Below are 18,710 nucleotides of genomic sequence, written 5' to 3'. Positions count from 1 at the left end.
AGGTGGACTTGGCCAGGAGAATGGCTTCTGTTTGCCTCTTTTCCCCTGGAATCGCATGTGAAAGCTGCCTGATATTTTGTTGGCCTTTTTTGGCTGCCGTGGAGTATTGGGAGCAGTGAATGATGACAACTGAGCTCTTCTATTTTGCTCCTGCCTCTTACCTTGATCTTACCTTGATCAGCTCAGAGTCCATCATCTGATTGGTAGAATGTGGGGTGTTTTAGACAGAGGGAGTTGATCATTTATGTAGTAACTACTTACTTTTCCCATCTGTAGTGAGGTACAGTTGACAAATAAAAATTGTATATATTTAAGGTGTACAACTTGATGTTTTGATATATTATATATTGTGAAATAATCACTACAATCAAGATAATTCACATATCCATCACCTCACATAGTTACCGTTTTCATTCTTTTTGTGTGTGTGTGTGACAAGAACACTTAGAATCTACCCTGTTAGCAAACTTAAAGTATACAGTATTGTATCATCATAGTCACATTGTCGTACATTAGATCTCTAGAACATATTCATCTAATAACTGAAACTTTGTATCCCTTGACCAACATCTCTCCATTTTCCCCTCCCCCTGGCCCCTGGAAACTGCCATTCTACTCTCTGCTTCTAGGAGTTGGACTATTTTGGATTCCACATATAAGTGAGATCATGTAGTATTTGTCTTTCTGTGTTTGTCTTAATTCGCATTGCATAATGTTCTCCAGATTCATCCATGTTGTTGAAAATGGCAGGATTTGTTTCTTTTTTAAGGCTGAATTATATACATATAATCACGTTCTTTTATCCATTCAGCCACTGATAGATATTTAGGTTGTTTCTATGTCTTGGCTATTGTGAATAATGCTGTAATGGAGATGGGAGTGCAGATATCTCTTTGAGATACTGATTTTGTTTCCTTTGGGTATATACCCAGGAGCAGAATTGCTGGATCATATGGCAGTTCTAGTTTTAATTATTTGAGAAACCACCCTACTGTTTTCCTTAGTGGCTGTACCAATTTACACACCACCAAGAGTGTACAGGGTTTCCCTTTTCTCCATACCCTCGCCGACATTTGTCAGTAACTCATTATTGAGCAACAACCGTGTCTTGGGTACTGTGCCAGGCATTGGGCCTGCAGCACTGAATACAACAGGCATGATCTCTGCCAGCGTGAGACTTGAAGTCCCATGTCTATTTGCCCAAATACAACTCCTCCCCCCACCCTCAGTCCCCACAGAGGATGTGCCATCTTTCTGTAGTTCATTTCCATCATTGGCCTTCTTGCTATTCCAAAGAGCTTAGGATCAGCTGTAATGTTCCTGCTCCCTGCTCCAGACCCATTTATAAAAAGTATTAAGGAAGATCTTCAAGACGGCAGAGGAATAAGACGTGGAGGTCACCTTCCTCCCCACAAATAGATCAAAAATACATCTACATGTGGAACAACTCCTACAGAACACCTACTGAACACTGGGAGAAGACCTCAAAATTCCCAAAAGGCAAGAAACTCCCCACATACCTGGCTGTGTGGCTGGCAGTGTCTTGGTATTCCGGCGAGGTGTCAGGCCTGAGCCTCTGAGGTGGGAGAGCTGAGTTCAGGACATTGGACCACCAGAGACCTCCAAGCCCCACGTAATAGCAGTAGGTGAGAGCTCTCCCAGAGATCTCCATCTCAGTGCTAAGACCCAGCTCCACTCAACGAACAGCAAGCTACAGTGCTGGACACCCTATGCCAAACAACTAGCAAGACAGAAACACAACCCCACCCATTAGCAGAGAGGCTGCCTAAAATCTTACTAAGTTCACACACACCCCAAAACATACCACCAGACGTGGTCTTGCCCACCAAAAACACAAGATCCAGCCTCATACACCAGAACACAGGCACCAGTCCCCTCCACGAGGAAGCCTACACACCCACTGAACCAACCTTACCCACTGGGGGAAGACACAAAAACAATGGGAACTACAAACCTGCAGCCTGCGAAAAGGAGACCCCAAACACAGTAAGTTAAGCAAAATGAGAAGACAGAGAAACACACAGCAGATGAACGAGAAAGGTAAAAACCCACCACACCAAACAAATGAAGAGGAAATAGTCAGTCTACCTGAAAAAGAATTCAGAGTAATGTGATAGGAAAGATGGTCCAAAATCTTGGAAATAGAATGGAGAAAATACACGAAATGTTTCACAAGGGCCTAGAAGAACTAAAGAGCAAACAAACAATGATAAACAACACAATACATGAAATTAAAAATTCTCTAGAAGGAATCAGCAGCAGAATAACTGAGGCAGAAGAATGGATAAGTGACGTGGAAGATGAAGTAGCAGAAATAACTACTGTAGAGCAGAATAAAGAAAAAAGAATGAAAAGAATTGAGGACAATCTCAGAGACCTCTGGGACAACATTAAATGCACCAACATTCAAATTATAGGGGTCCCAGAAGAAGAAGAGAGAAAAAAGGGGACTGAGAAAATATTTGAAGAGGTTATAGTTGAAAACTTCCCTAATATGGGGAAGGAAATAGTCAAGTCCAGGAAGCGTGGAGAGTCCCATACAGGATAAATCCAAGGAGAAACATGCCAAGACACATATTAATGAAACTATCAAAAATTAAATACGAAGAAAAAATTTTAAAAGCAGCGAGGGAAAAGCAATGAATAACATACAATGGAATCCCCATAAGGTTAACAGCTGATCTTTCAGCAGAAATTCTGCAAGCCAGAAGGGAGTGGCAGGACCTATTTAAAGTGATGAAAGGGAAAAACCTACAACCAAGATTACTCTACCCAGCAAGGATCTCATTCAGATTTGATGGAGAAATTAAAACCTTTACAGATAAGCAAAAGCTAAGAGAATTCAGCACCACCAAACCAGCTCTACAACAAATGCTAAAGGAACTTCTCTAGGCAGAAAACACAAGAGAAGGAAAAGACCTACAATAACAAACCCAAAACAATTAAGAAAATGGTAATAGGAATATACATATCGATAACTACCTTAAATGTAAATGGATTAAATGCTCCCACTAAAAGACATAGACTGGCTGAATGGATACAAAAACAAGACCCATATATATGCTGTCTACAAGAGACCCACTTCAGACCTAGGGACACATACAGACTGAAAGTGAGGGGATGGAAAAAGATATTCCATGCAAATAGAAATCAAAAGAAAGCTGGAGTAGCAATTCTCATATCAGACAAAATTGACTTTAAAATAAAGACTATTACAAGAGACAAAGAAGGACACTACATAATGATCAAGGGATCAATCCAAGAAGAAGATATAACAACTGTAAATATTTATGCACCCAACATAGGAGCACCTCAATACACAAGGCAAATGCTAACAGCCATAAAAGGGGAACTCGACAGTAACACAATCATATTCGGGGACTTTAAGACCCCACTTTCACCAATGGACAGATCACCCATAATGAAAATAAATAAGGAAACACAAGCTTTAAATGAATGATACATTAAACTAGATGCACTTAATTGATATTTATAAGACATTCCATCCAAAAACAGCATATTACACTTTCTTCACAAGTACTCATGGAACATTCTCCAGGATAGATCATATCTTGGGTCACAAATCAAGACTTGCGAAATTTAAGAAAATTGAAATCGTATCAAGTATCTTTTCCGACCACAACGCTATGAGACTAGATATCAATTACAGGAAAAAAACTGCAAAAAATACAAACACATGGAGGCTAAACATATACTACTAAATAACCAAGAGATCACTGAAGAAAGCAAAGAGGATATCAAAAAATACCTAGAAACAAATGACAGTGAAAACATGACAGCCCAAAACCTATGGGATGCAGCAAAAGCAGTTCTAAGCGGGAAGTTTATAACAATACAGTCCTACCTCAAGAAACAAGAAAAATCTCAAATAAACAACCTAACCTTACACCTAAAGCAATTAGAGAAAGAAGAACAAAAAAACCCAAAGTTAGCAGAAGGAAAGACATCATAAAGATCACATCAGAAATAAATGAAAAAGAAATGAAGGAAACGATAGCAAAGATCAATAAAACTAAAAGCTGGTTCCTTGAGAAGATAAACACAATTGATAAACAATTAGCCAGACTCATCAAGAAAAAAAGGGAGAAGTCTCAAATCAGCAGAATTAGAAATGAAAAAGGAGAAGTAACAACTGACACTGCAGATATACAAAGGATCATGAGAGATTACTACAAGCAACTATATGCCAATAAAATGGACAACCTGGAAGAAATGGAGAAATTCTTAGAAAAGCACAACCTTTCCAGACTGAACCAGGAAGAAATAGAAAACATAAACAGACCAATCAAAAGCACTGAAGTTGAAACTGTGATTAAAAATCTTCCAACAAACAAAAGCCCAGGACCAGATGGCTTCACAGGTGAATTCTATCAAACATTTAGAGAAGAGCTAACACCTATCCTTCTCAAACTCTTCCAATATATAGCAGAGGGAGGAACACTCCCAAGCTCATTCTACGAGGCCACCATCACCCTGATACCAAAACCAGACAAAGATGTCACAAAAAAAAGAAAACTACAGTCCAGTATCATTGATGAACATAGATGCAAAAATCCTCAACAAAATACTAGCAAACAGAATCCAGCAGTACATTAAAAGGATCATACACCATGATCAAGTGGGGTTTTCCCAGGAATGCAGGGATTCTTCAAATACGCAAATCAATGTGATAAACCAGATTAACAAACTGAAGGATAAAAACCAAATGATCATCTCAATAGATGCAGAAAAAGCTTTCGACAAAATTCAACACCCAGAAACACTGAAACCATTGCCACTATGATCAAGAACAAGAGAAGGTTGCCCACTCTCACCACTATTATTCATCATAGTTTTGGAAGTTTTAGCCACAGCAATCAGAGAAGAAAAAGAAATAAAAGGAATCCAAATTGGAAAAGAAGAAGTAAAACTGTCACTGTTTGCAGATGACATGATACTATACATAGAGAATCCTAAAGATGCTACCAGAAAACTACTAGAACTAATCAATGAATTTGGTAAAGTAGCAGGATACAAAATTAATGCACAGAAATCTCTTGCATTCCTATGCACTAATGATGAAAAATCGGAAAGAGAAATTAAGGAAACACTCCCATTTACCACTGCAGTAGATAGACATGGTTCCTCCAGCACTCCCAGGGTGATGCTTGTTTAACATTAACTACTTTCACTCCTAGAAGAGATGCAGGTTTATAGAACCAGTAGGACCTGGCTCAACTTGTGTTGGTGTAGTATGTAAGTGCACTGAAGAGTGGACTCTGGAATTGGTTGCACCTCGACAGGGGTTGAGGCCATGCCGATCGCTAAATGTGTGACCATGAACAAGGTATTAAACCTCTCTGTGCCTCACCTGTAAATGGAATTTATTAAGGCTTATTGGAATAAGGCTTAGTGGAATATTAAGGCTTCATGGAGTTATGAGGTTTAAATGAGAGGGTAAATACATGTAGAATGCCTAGAATCGTGCCTGACGCATAGCAGCCACTCAATCGCTAGCAGTTCTTGTTCTTATTCATGTAATGGCCCAAGAGCCAGCAGCTGGTCCAGCCTACCTAAATTTTGTGATTGCCCATCATTCAGCACATCCACCATAAACTCCTTTCATTCATGTCTTGTGTGAGACTCTTTCAGCAGATGGATGAATGCATGCTTTCCTTTCTGTTTTCTGAAACAAGTAGTGGATTGGGGTGGGGTGATGTGAAGGGAAGAACCACCTTTTCTTTCTTTTTTAAAGGTCTTTTATTCTATTTTATTTTTATTATATTTTTGGCTGCGCCGCATGGCTTGCAGGACCCCAGTTCCCTCACCAGGGATCAAACTCGGGCCCCCTGGCAGTGAGAGTTCTGAGTCCCAACCACTGGACCGCCACGGAATTTCCAGGAACCACCTTTTCAGTTACTGATTTCCTGCCCTGGCAGAATGGGCAAGGGCGGGGGTCATACCCCCATCCTGCCTCCTTGGGCCTGGGAAAACTCGCCCCATTGGTGCTCCCTGGTCCACCCCTCTGTCCCTGCCCAGTTCACCTTGTTTCTTCTGATGTCCACATCCAGCACATCCGCTCACCCTAAAGAGCAGGGAAGTTGGAGCCAAATGATAAAGATGGTCACTCAGGCACTGAATCCAATTTCCCTCGGGGATCAGACCACGGGGCACTGGGTGGGAGGGACACCATTCTGCTGGCATCCCCGAGGGGCGCTTGCTCCTGCCGGCAGCCTTAAGGGGCTGGAGACCAGCTGGCCGCGCAATATCACTCTCATGCTGCTGTTCCAGGGGTGATTCACAGCTGGGGATGAAGCCCGGCTGGGCTGGGGGCCAAGGCCATCACCTCGTGGTCAGACTTGGGTGGTAATCCCAATTGGTTTTGCATGAGCTCCCATTTCATTCAGATTAAGGAAGGACCTGGCCAGGGTGGACGTCTGGTGGCTTGGGGGTGGGGACAGAAGGAGGAGGGCTACTGGAATCCGAGGCATTTAGATTTTCAGGGCTAAACATATCTTTTGTTAATTCCTTCACCAGTTTGTTTGGTTTTTTTCATTGCTGTTGTTGTTGTTTTCCTGAGCTTAATGGGAAATCTGCAAAGAAGAGTTTGAACTTCATGTATTTCTTCATTTTTAAAATAAATATTTGCCAAGCGCAAGTGTTTCAGCTTCAGAATTGGGAATGACTGGCAAAAGCCTCTGGAATTGTGCAGGCTGGAGGCCTCTGCCTTTAGTGGCACCCCCAGGAAGTAAACATGAAAGCCATCAAGGAACAGGGTCCCTCGTGTAACTGGAGTGGTAGGAAAAGCATGGACTCCAGGGTCAAACTGGATTCTCATTCTGTCACCAGATTTGATAGCTCAGGCCAGTTGTTTAACGTACTGCATCTCATTTTCCCCATCTATTCTATCAGTATATCAGGTAGGACTTTTTTTTTTTTAATTTATTTATTTTAGGCCGCGTTGGGTCTTCATTGCTGCGTGCGGGGGCTTCTCATTGTGGTAGCTTCTCTTGCTGCAGAGCACGGGCTTCAGTAGTTGTAGCTCGAGGGCTCCAGAGCGCAGGCTCAGTAGTTGTGGCTTGTGGGCTTAGTTGCTCCGCGGCATGTGGGATCTTCCCGGACCAGTGCTCGAACCCGTGTCCCCTGCATTGGCAGGCGGATTCTTAACCACTGCGCCACCAGGGAAGCCCCCAGGTAGGACTTTTGATGTTGCAGAGAACCTTTTTATTACGTTAACAATAAGGTAATATCCTGAGTAACTAGAAAGGCCCATCCTCTTCTCCAAAGATGTACAAGCAAGGCCTCAAAGACTCAAGCCTAAGGCCTAGTGAGCCAGAGAGAAGAACACCAGATTCTTGGTGCAGCCCGGTTTGGTCTCCGCCTCGTCCCTTCTCTTTGCCATCCCCAATGCGAGGCCCCTGGTGGGCATGTGCCGCTCCTCCTTCAGGCCTGGCCTCTGGGAGGCAGGGCTCACTGCCTCCCCCTTGCCTGTGGGAGGGGCCCCAGGCGGAATCTGGACCGCAGGCCACGCAGGATCGGAACTCACACCGGCTCTCCTCTTCCTCTTCTCCACAGATCCGGGTAGATGGGCCCAGGGGCAATGCCCTCCAGTATGAGACGGTGCAGGTGGTGGACCCCGGCCCCATCCTCCGGGACATGGCCTTCTCCAAGGACCACGAGCAGCTCTACATCATGTCGGAAAGGCAGGTAAGGCGCTCTGAGCTCTGTCAGACATTTGTCTTGCTGCTAAGGACTAGCCTGTGGCTCCGTGGAAACCTACAGGAGGCCAGCTACAGAGAGGGGATTTGATTTATTTGGCTCAGTGTGTATCCTTTCCGTTGTGCTGTCTGGGGACAGAGGCTGAGTGTGCCAAAACAGGAAATAAAACCTTTCACATATCAAAATATCTGTGAGTCAAGAACAAATCCACTGACTTCAGAGTGACGGTGTGTGTAGGTGCAGGGCCAACATTTGCTCTCACCTGAAGAAACATGGTACAGATGCCCAAGTTTTTGGTCCCGATTTCCCTACACACTGTATAGTTTCCCACCAAGGTCACCTTCCTGGACCCTGGAGGTCTATGGTGGGCAAGGATTTGTCGCCCAGAAAAACTTAGTTGGGGGCACATCATGGAAGAGTCAGATGGATGGAGATTCAGAAAACAGGGTCTATGTGTATGAGATGAGATGCTGTAACATGTGTCCCGAGGCTTCGTGTGTACCTGGACCTCTAACATGGAACCTCCAGCAAATTCCATGAGGCCACACCAGGCAGAACAGATATGGTGTGAGGATTGGTATTAGCTGATGTGGAGTAGGAAGTAGCAGAGTTGGATTTGCTTCTGGAACTCAGCTGAGAACTAAGTTCTTCAGGGGTCCCTGAGCTCAGACCAGGACTCATACATTTGCAGCGGGCAAAGGAATAAATTTCGCCTTGGAAATTCCATCCATTTAAGGGTATTTCCTGGGGCGCCCTAATTCACAGCCCGCAGTGTTCCACCCCACAAGACACACCCCACCCCAAGTGCGGCTTCGCACTGCCGTACCTCTGCCCCTGTTGCCTCTCTGGAGGACGGGTTATTCTGGGAGCTGTCCTCCCTGCCCGTGAATATGTATACATCAGCTCTGAGCGGCAAAGGCCGATTCCCCCGTCTTATTCATCTTCATTAGCGAGGCCTGAACTCCCCAGAGGACCTTGCTGACAGAGTCTGGATTGTCCTGCCTGTTCCCTCTCTGCAAAGTGAGGGAGATAAATACCACATTATGCCGCCCACAGGGCCTGTGCATTATGCCTTGGCAGCCCACAGCAGCTCCACCCTCCCCAAGAGCTCGATGACATCTTCTCGTGGCGAGGGACCCCATTCAGCCACACTGGGACCCATTGTGGTGCCCTCGCTGAGGCTGCCATGGCTTGGGAATGGCCTGATGTGGAGCCGAGAGGGGAGCATTTTATCCCAGGAGTCCGGACTGGTATGAAGCTGCTCCTTTGCTTTCATTTCTTATTCCTTTTCCGTGAGGCCTACACTCCCCCTCCCTGCCTACCTCTAAGGCCCTAGACACTGAGGGGAAGCAGCTTTCCCTGGTGGAATGAATTCTTTGGAGAAGACCCAAGACCTCCACGGGCATTGAATGTTTCAGGATTTCTTACGTGACCTGAAAGCCAGGATTTCTGAACCTGGGACTTAAAATATCTAAGGACTTCCAAAGAGGAAAATCTAAAAGCTGTGTGGAGCCCCCTCTAATTGAGTTGGGATTCTGAGGTTCGTTTTGTTTTTTTTTTTTTTTTTTTTGGCTGCGTCAGGTCTTAGTTGCAGCATGCGGGCTCTCGTTGCGGCGCACAGGCTTCTCTCTAGTTGTGACGTGCGGGTTTTCTCTTTTCTAGTTGTGGCGCACAGGCTCCAGGGCACATTGGCTCTGTAGCTGTGGCCCACGGGGTCCAGAGCCCTTGGGCTCTGTAGTTTGCAGCACGCGGGCTCTCTCGTTGAGGCGCGTGAGCTCAGTAGTTGTGGTACGCTGGCTTAGTTGCCCTGCAGCATGTGGGATCTTAGTTCCCCCGACCAAGGATCAAACCCGCATCCCCTGCACTGGAAGACGGATTCTTTACCCCTGGACCACTGGGGAAGTCCCGGGATTCTGAGGTTCTTGATTTCACCTGTCCCACTTCCCTGAGAGCACGGTCAGTGGTCAGTACCTATTCAGGCTTGACGGCAAGGCATGCTGGGAGCTCTGGATTACGGGCACACTGGGAAGGAGAGGAAGGCAGGAGTGGATAGAGTTAGGGCCGTTATCCGTTATGGGGCTGCTCCTCATAGGCCTGCCACCCGAATCACAGTCCCAAGACCCTGACGTCTGGGCCAACACTGGCGTCCTTTGGGGTTGCAGATTCTTAGTGGGGAGGGTAATATAGCAAGATGGGTAATCAGACTGACCTTGGTGTCAGGATATCTGAGCACGAACCTTGGTCCTACCATTTACTAAGTGTGATCTCAGGTAAGCTCCTAACCTCCTTAAGATTCGTTGTCCTCAACTGGAACATGGACGTAATGATAAAATTCACTGGTGTCGTTCCGAGGATCTAATGACATAATGCACGTAATCAGCATGACCCAAGCCTGGCACAGCGTAAGGGCTTGGTAAGTGGAGGCTCTTATGCTTATGACATTGCACCAGGAGCGTCTGGAACTGGCTGTGTGTGGAGTCTGGCAGGTGGTGGCATCAAGATTCTGGGTGATCTATCGGGGGTGGAGCGCAGGAGTCCAGGTCAAGGCCGAGGCAGGCTCCTCAGCAGGGATCCAGGCCCAGTGGAGAGCAAATCAAGAACCCACAGCCTGCAGTTCTGACTGGGCAAGAGCAGCTTGGTAAATATATCTGGAGATATACTGGGCCCCGGGGCTTCAGGACTAAGGCCTACCAGCCTCTGTCGGCCGGTGGGTGAGTCTCAGCCATGATGGATTGGAACACCTTGCAAGGCTGGGACTGCAGGCTGAGGGTATGTGCTCGGCACTGATGTCGGCTCTGCCTGAAAGGTGCTTCACTTTATCATCTAATTTTTTCTTTTCCCTTAAAACTTAGCTCTGCTGTCACATGTCCAGCGAGCTACTCCTGACCCGTGGTTTGCACCTCTACGGTAGCTCTTCTCAGACTGAGCCGTGATGACTTTCTTGTCTTTGTCTCCTAGCAGACTGACAGCAGCTGGAGGACAGTTCTATGTCTTCTTCGTCTGCCTAAATCTCACCTTCTAGGCCCTTGATAGTTACTTGATGAATGTACGGATGAATGAATGAATGAATTCCCAGTGTCTTCACACAACCAGAATTAGAAAAGAGAAGAACTGATATGAATGATTTATTGCTTATCTTAATTCCCAAATTTGAACTTATATGATTAAAAGACTATATTTTAGATAAAGAAAGCATTCCCCCAAGCTTCAGTCATCTGTTTATCACTGCCATGACTTTTGCCCTGTTCTGAACTATTTTTTGCTTTGTGTTTTCATTTATATAAACTTGCTGGTTAAACTTAAATAGCCTACTTTAACTATCTCTTAAATAATAATATCATACATCTGATGTGATAGTCATATATAATATACCTAATTGTGATATTGTGATTTATAATAAGAACTATATATTCAGTCTTCATCCCTATTTCTGGCACAGAACTACCGCAGTCCTTGGAATTTCCTGAGTGATAAAAACAATGGGAGCTATTACTACAATTATTTGCAGGCTGAATAATTCTATAGCTGGGATACTGTTTCTGTTGTTCTGGGTACGTGAGTTCCTCTCTATTTCTTGCCCAGCAAGGGCTCCTTTCTATGTAGTACACTTTTTCTTGGAGTGGCTGAGTGCGCCTGCTAGGTATCAGTGTCATTTTGTCAGGGTCTGCCTGTCTCTTGCAGTGCCATATTATGTTTCTGTCTTCTTGCTTTTCTTCTGCATGACTCTGGGTATCTCCCTGGGGGGGGTGTGTGTGTCTGTGTGTGTGTGCACGCGTGAGCGCATATATGGACACACACACACACCTTCCCCTGTGTCTGTCTCTGTCTGTGTGTCTCCAGCAGTCTCCTTGCTTTGTACACGTCTGTGTGTATGTATATGGTATATATTTACTACAACTGCAGTACTCCCAAGGGAATGTCTACACACACTGAAACCAGTGTGATAAAAACCTGCCAAACTGATGGGAGGGAAGTGAGAGGAAATGTCAGCAAGGCAGACAAACGAGGAGATGAGGTGGCAGAGCCGGGGCTGTCCTCAGGTGCCCTGGAGCAACCCACTACGGAGGGGAGAAGCAGCTGTCCCCACCACGAGGCGAGGCTCGTCTTTGATAGGCCCCAGAGCAAGTGGCAGATTTCTCAGTAAATTTCAGCATCCCTGCCATCCAACACACCACCTCTCCCCTGCCTGAGAGCCAGAGGCCTTAAGCACATGTTTCTGCTTTTTGAGATACACTTTCAGTTGTGTCTGGGCCAAAGCTATCTCTCACGGCGTTCTTTGCTTTACTGACTCCTGTTGACAGTGGGTCAGCTTCCAGGTGCCTGGGGACATCACAGCCTGTCGCCCTCATGAGCCAGTGGCACTCCAGTCCTAGTTGTGAACCAGGATACAGATGTCTGCAAGGGCTGAGGAGGTGGGCCCACCTGAGGTCGGAGTTACCTAGGAAAGCAGGGCCAGGCAGGGGCTGCTCTTCTTGGCTCCAGCATAATCCCGTAGTGAAGTAGTGAGGGCCATCTTGCTTTGTAACGAATCACCCAGGCCTGATTCATTCATTCACTAAACAGATATTCACTAAGCAACTACTATGTGCCAAACACTAGCCCAGGCACTGGGGATTCAACAGTGGAGAAACAGATAAATATCCTTGACTTTAGGAGCTTGCAGTTTCAGCAAGAGGAAGCAACCAAGAAGAATCAACCTGCTAAATAAGTCCTGTAGTAGGTTAGCAGGTAATAAGTGCCCCGGGGCAGGATAATGGGGATTGGGAAGACTGGTCAGGGTGAAAGGGTTGAAATTTTAAGCGGAGCAGCCAGAGAAGGCTTCCCAGAGAGCAAGGGCATCAAAGTGAAGGGGCCTGTTGAGGGTCCCTATCCCCTTCCCTCTTCTTTTGTATTTCTTTTCAAGCTCTTTGCCTGGGGTTGTGAAATTGAGAGATGGCTAAGCCTGCGCGGTGGGAGAGAGGGAACTGGGGAGAGGATGCTTTGTGAGTGTGATTTGTACCATGTTGTGAGTTTCAGAAGGAAAGGTGGTATTGGGGTTCAAGACAGACAGGCTCACACCCCTTGGGACTCAGACCCCTATCTGGGTGGCGCCTCGCTGAGGACACTCTGTGTGAGGAGGGGACCATTATCGCTCCTCTGTGTCCCTCCCTGCCCCTGCCTGCCTCCCGGGATGTTCTGAGATTAGCCAGTGTGAAGTCTGACAAGCTCAGAGGTCCATGGACGTCGCTCTCATACCAGTGCAGTCGTGGAGGGGGCTCCTGCGGCCCAAGGCGATGGCTCCTGTACGAATGATTCTACTCTCTTCACGCTGGGTCCCCGGGCACGTGTGTTCCTCCCACCCCTGCAGGGTCGAGCTGTCCGCTCCAGTTTGCATTTGGGTGGCCGACACTGTGACAAGGCCATTTGGACATTTGCTCCCGGCACCCAGACGGGGCTGTTTCTGATAGCTCCTGGGAGAGGGGACTTGACGCGCAAGCCTGAGAGCGAGTGACAGCACACGAGCCACCTCAGGCATCCGCAAAAAGAGAAAAACTGTTGCCGTGTTTCACCTAGTCTCACTCAGGCAGAAGCCTTCCGGTTTGTCTGGAGCTGTTCCTGAAGGTTCCCGTGCATCATGACCAAGATGTTCCACTTCTCCCTTCCTTCTCAGTAAAGGCAGAATGTCTCCTTGGGAGGGACCTGGACAGGGGAGAGGACTTCCTGCTTCAGGTCCTACACTCCAGTGCTGGTCCCTGGATTCTCCATGGTGTCATACAAGCTTAGAGCTGGAAAAGCCCTCTAGGCTTCTCAGGTCCAGTTATCTCCCGCTGCCTTTTCCCCTACAGCGGATGAGCACACTGAAGCCCAGAGAGGTCAACGGCTTGTCCAGAGTCACACAGAAGGTTGGCGGAGGAGCCAAGTTGGAATCCAACCCAGCTCCTACTGCAGGGTCTGCTCCGGGCCCCTCTTCCAATGAGGAGCTCTCAGTGGGGTGAGAGATGCGCTTCATCTCCTAGTCTTCCCAGCAGGGCTGCTCTGTACCCCAATCCTCAGCTGCCGAAACAAGCCTTAGAGATCGAAGGGATTGCTGGGGGTGGAGTGGGCTGAATGCGGCACTGGGGGTGATGTAAGAACGCAGAACCACCCCACTACCCCACTGTGAAGGAGGGCCCTTGGTTTATTCATCCTTAGTTCCAGCCCAGTGCAAGTTGGGACAAAAGCCCCTTCTGTTCTAGGACGTGTTGGGGGTACACAGGGCCCCAGACACAGCCAGGACACCCCATAAGGGGAGTAGGCAGTGAAGCACCCCGCCCGCACACACACTCCTTTTCCAACTGACATGCCTCTCAAGGGTCCCTCCCAGAGGCGTGAAAGCCTCCAGTATCTGAATAGGGTCAAGTTCAGTAGCCTCCCAGAGAAGAAACAATGAGAGTGGCCTGGCATTTCTCAGGTAATCATGAGGGTGACTGGGATACAGAAATGTGTGCAGGATGGAGACCACAGGGTGCCCATGAATAGACCGTGAGCGTGGAATTTCACCCTGGCCCTCAGCACTCACCAGCTCTGCCGCCCAGAGCAAGGCACTCAAGCAGAGTTTGTGCTTCAGTTTCTTCATGTGGAAAACACAAATGATAATTACCTGCTTTCAGGGCTTTTAGGACTAAAGATAATATACGTAAAGTGCCTAGTGTATCTTTAGGACTAAAGGTAATATACGTAAAGTGCCTAGTTACACAATCATCATTATCATTACCATTATTACTAATACTCTTAGGAAACAGTGCTCCAGGGGTATGGACACCCAGACAAACCACTGTTTGGTGGCTAAGGGCCATTTCAGCTCTGGCCACCAGCTCTCCAGGATTCCCTGGTACCTTCAGTCTATTTCACAATCCCCCAGAAAAGGCTGAGTGCCCCTTCACACCTGTTAGCCCTGCATCCAGGAGACTGAAGGGCGGGGGACCTGGGGTCTCCCACCTCAATCAAACAGAGCTGCGTCCCTCCACGGGGCTTGGTGGGGTTTCTTTGTAATTCTACTTCTGCTCTGGGGAAGGAATTTAGTTTGAGTCCAGCCCCACTGGACTTGAGGTCGTCACAGACTGGGCACCTGAATAACACTGGCTTTGTCACCTGTCAGGACTTTTAGGGCAGACGGGAAAACAGTTCTCTGCCCCGAACAAGAGAAGAAGAGCTGGTATGTAAAGGCAGAGCAGGAGTGGGCAGGGAGGTTTGGAGTGGGAGGAAGGACAGGAAATCCAAGGGCCAGGTAATTAGGGGAATGCCTGGCAGCTCTCTAATCCTGAACTCCATTCGGCATCTGTCTCGGCGCTTGCATCCCACTTAGCAGCACGTATGGAGACTCCACAGTACGGGCAGACAGGGCAAAGAGCTGCATCTCTGCCACCTTTCAGGCCCCTCCCCACGTGTGTTTATTAAGTGCCCACTGTATGCCCAGCACAGAGCCAGACACTATGCAGAGTAGAGAAAAGCAGAGGAAGACATGTTCTGGAAGTTCTGTAGGAGAGAGGTGGGCGCAAACTCCAGCCTACCGGACGTTGGAAAGAAAGTGGTCCAACTGTGGGGATTGCCCTCGAACCACAACATCCTTGTGCAGTTGGGGCCCTGGTGCAGGTGGATGTCAGCCCAAAGGGCACACTCTCCTTGCGGGTTTGAATGGGTATCACGAGGACTCTGGTCTAGAGGCTGGAGCTCTTGGGGTGTTTCCCAAGACAAGCCTCAACTCTGTGGGCGCCCCATTCCCTTACACAGGGTGTTTGCGGATGGAAGCTGACCCCCACAAGCCCAGCCCTCTCCCCTTCCTCCAGGGATGGCGTCTGAATGGAAGTGGTTAAGTTCAGAGGGAACTGATTTGACTTGTGCTTGAAGTTCTGCAGAAAGAGAGAAATACCGGATACTTAAGTAAGTTGTGTCCTCAGTTTGAATATTGATGAGACGTTTTCAAAAGTAAATAGGTGCGTGTTAGTTTGTGCCATTGTCCAAGATGACTAGTTGGCATTAGTGATGTCACATGACTCTGCTAAACACAATATAGGTTTAAAAGTAGAAATTACAAATGGCAGAATTATATCTAATCTGAGTCTTTTAAGTGCATTTCAAATATCACGTGTAGACAATGGAGGCGTGAATTTGAAACCGACTCAGAGACAGTGCGATCATTTCAAGGGAATGTATGATGGTTGAGGAAGAAGCTGTCTGGATATTTAAAGAAAGTTGTGCAAAACAATGAAGGAGTGGAGAAATAGGTATATCCTCCTGGAAAAGGGTTCAGTGCTGGTGCCGAAGGCTATCCAGTACCTGCTGGGTGACTTGAGGATGTTCACCTCAGGAGCGTGAGCTGGAACCACATGCCCTGGTTTCTGGTCTGGCTCTGCCACTCTCTGCCTATATGACTTTGAGCAAATTATTTAACCTCTGGGTACTTCAGTTTTCTCAACAGTAACATGGGGATAGGCTAGTGCCCACTGCCTGGGTGGTTACAGTGAGTAAAGTAGAAAATGTGCATACAATTCTTAGCACAGTGCCTGGCATTTAACTGGGGTCAACAACTCTTAGCTTTCATTTTTATTATTTTCAGTATGCTGGTCTATCGGAAGGGTGTCTATATTTTATTTATTTATTTAATATTTTTACTTCCCTCATTCATATACTCACTCTTGTCTCCTCCAGGACCTATCAGGCCTGTTTTGGGGTGCCTGAAATGGCAGAGAGCAAACCAAGGTGGCCTGCATGGGCCACACTCCCCAGTCAGCTCTGCCTCCCAGCCTGAGTCCAAGGGCACTGAGGCTGCTCTAGTGGCCCATTTGTGCCCAAATCACTTCCTTGAGATATCACTTTTGGAAGGGGGTCACCACTCACACCTGCAGGTACCTTGGTACCTTCAGGTTAGGAGGAGAGACCCCTCAAGGGAAGTCCTACTCCCTTGTGGCCCCCTTTAGCCCACAGGACTTGGCGGTAAATGCTGGCTCTCATTAAGACAAGGGCGTCTCAGGAGACGAGCAATATGTATGTGAAGTGTGACATTTTCACGACGTCTCCCGCCTGTCCCTTGCCTCAGTACCACTTTAAACATCAGTTAGTCAGGGTTTCCCAAATTTTATTCTCAGAGCCAAAGTTTTGCAGGATATTAAAAAATAAAAGCAAAAGCTTTCTTTGGTCAAATATTTCGGGAAAATCTGAGTTAAGCGGATAATCTCGACTGTAACATTTCTTAGAATGTCAGTGCGCTATCGAGTATTATAAAGCTCCAAGCTAGAGGTGCACTGGCAAGTTTAGGAGGTCGTGACTCCCAGACTCATTTGACCATGAAATTCACTTTACCAGGAGCACCCAAGAGTAGAACCTTCACCGGGGGAGACTTCATTTCTTTCCTTTCCCAGCTTTTCCGGGTTTCTCTCCCTTCTCTTGAGCTTGTCTCCCTGGCTCTAGGCCTGGCCCTAGTCTCTCTTCCTCTGTACTGTTTCATTCCTAGGCACAGACTGAATTCTTGGTCTTAACTCTTCTGAGTTTGGGAAAGGAGGGCTCTTTTGATCCAAGCCTCAAGGTCACAGCCAGACTTTGGGGCCAGGGTTCTCTCCTTCCAGCTCACTGCACCTCCCACCCCACACCGGGCTCACAAGCGCTCCCAGGACCAACTCTCTTCTATCCTAGGTGCATAGAACCCTCTTCAACTCTGAACTGAGCCCCCAGCCTTAATCCTTCATTCATTGTTCTTCTCTGAAAGTCACCAATTTCGTTCAAATTATGAAAGTTCTGCCTCTCGCCTACCGTCGCCATTCAGAGGTACACGGTTCTCACCTGGGATTCATGGGTTATACCACTTTGCAACTTCTCAGATGGTTCTTAATGTAGGAGCCATTGTTCATTCTCAGATCTTTATTACTCTGTCTTCAAAAATTAAATGAATGCTGATAACACAACACTCTTAAATTCACAATGATTTAGAGGAGACAATTCATTCATGTATCGTTTTGCTCCAGAACAGCAAAGACCAAACTAAAACATTTGGTGCCCTTTTTTGCTTCTCTAGTGTAGCGGTCTTAAAGCATACTTTGATGCTAAATGGCACTAAGAATGATCTGATGGGGCAAGGGAAGAAGTGATTAGAACATCTATTTATTTTTCTATTTAAAAGAAGAAATTAGGCTTCACTCATATTTACTATACAGTGGATACTGGGTACTGTTTTCCTGCCTTGGTTTATACATCAGCCATTTATGTGTCAGGAAGGCATGGAGGTGCATGGGAGGGTCCACATCTCTGAGCGGTAGACACTGGTGGTCTTACTGGCTGATTCAGTTTCAGTTTATGACAAATTTGCAATTGATGTGCAACTGATATTATCAATATTGTAGAAAACAATCCTTTAAATAGAATCTTTACATATTTTGCAATGAGATGGGAGTGAGCATGAAAACTTTTTTTTGTACAACACAGGGGTGTTCTGGTTATGGAAATATAAAGATTTTTCTTTTAAAAGAACCAAATGTTCCACATTTGCTGACCTTTTCAGTTCTGACAAGCAGCTGTCAGAACTATGCCACTTTGCCGATAACTTTGAAAAATTAAACACTTCATCTGCCCCCTCAATATAAAGGTAATGTGTTAACAATGAGTTAGAAAGTAACTACTTTCAGAAAGAATTTATGGCATGGAGACACCGTTTGGGAAGAAAAAAAGGATGTTTGGAAATATTTTCACCTTTATACAATTTGATAATGAGGAAATGTGACACTTTAAAAACTCGTTATCTCAAAGCTTTAAAAACTCAGAAACAGAATCTTCTACTTGCCTAAAAGTCTTCCAAATTAAGAGTTTCTGAGAGTTTTGACCCATTTGTTAAAAAATATAAAAATTCTGCACCTTCCGATTAGTTAAAAGAACAGCTGATTGACATCAGAGAAGACAGAAATCTACTAGCTGAATTTCAACAATAATCTTCGCATAATTGGTGTATGAAACTGAAAAAAAAT

General features: G+C 46.3%; 1 protein-coding gene across 7 annotated transcripts in view; it reads left to right on the top strand.

The window, feature by feature from the left end:
- Positions 1 to 18,710, top strand: part of PLXNA4 (plexin A4) — a 596,073-nt gene that overhangs the window by 449,164 nt on the left and 128,199 nt on the right. For all 7 annotated transcript variants that reach the window (XM_082472852.1, XM_082472851.1, XM_082472850.1 and 4 more), the window contains one exon: positions 7,597 to 7,728. In XM_082472852.1, the coding sequence (XP_082328978.1) occupies positions 7,597 to 7,728 (132 nt within the window). The remainder of the gene's footprint in view (positions 1 to 7,596; positions 7,729 to 18,710) is intronic.

Source organism: Balaenoptera physalus (genome assembly GCF_965194825.1).
Source record: "Balaenoptera physalus genome assembly, chromosome: 8".
Lineage (NCBI taxonomy): Eukaryota > Metazoa > Chordata > Mammalia > Artiodactyla > Balaenopteridae > Balaenoptera > Balaenoptera physalus.
This window is presented reverse-complemented; position numbering and strand designations above follow the sequence as displayed.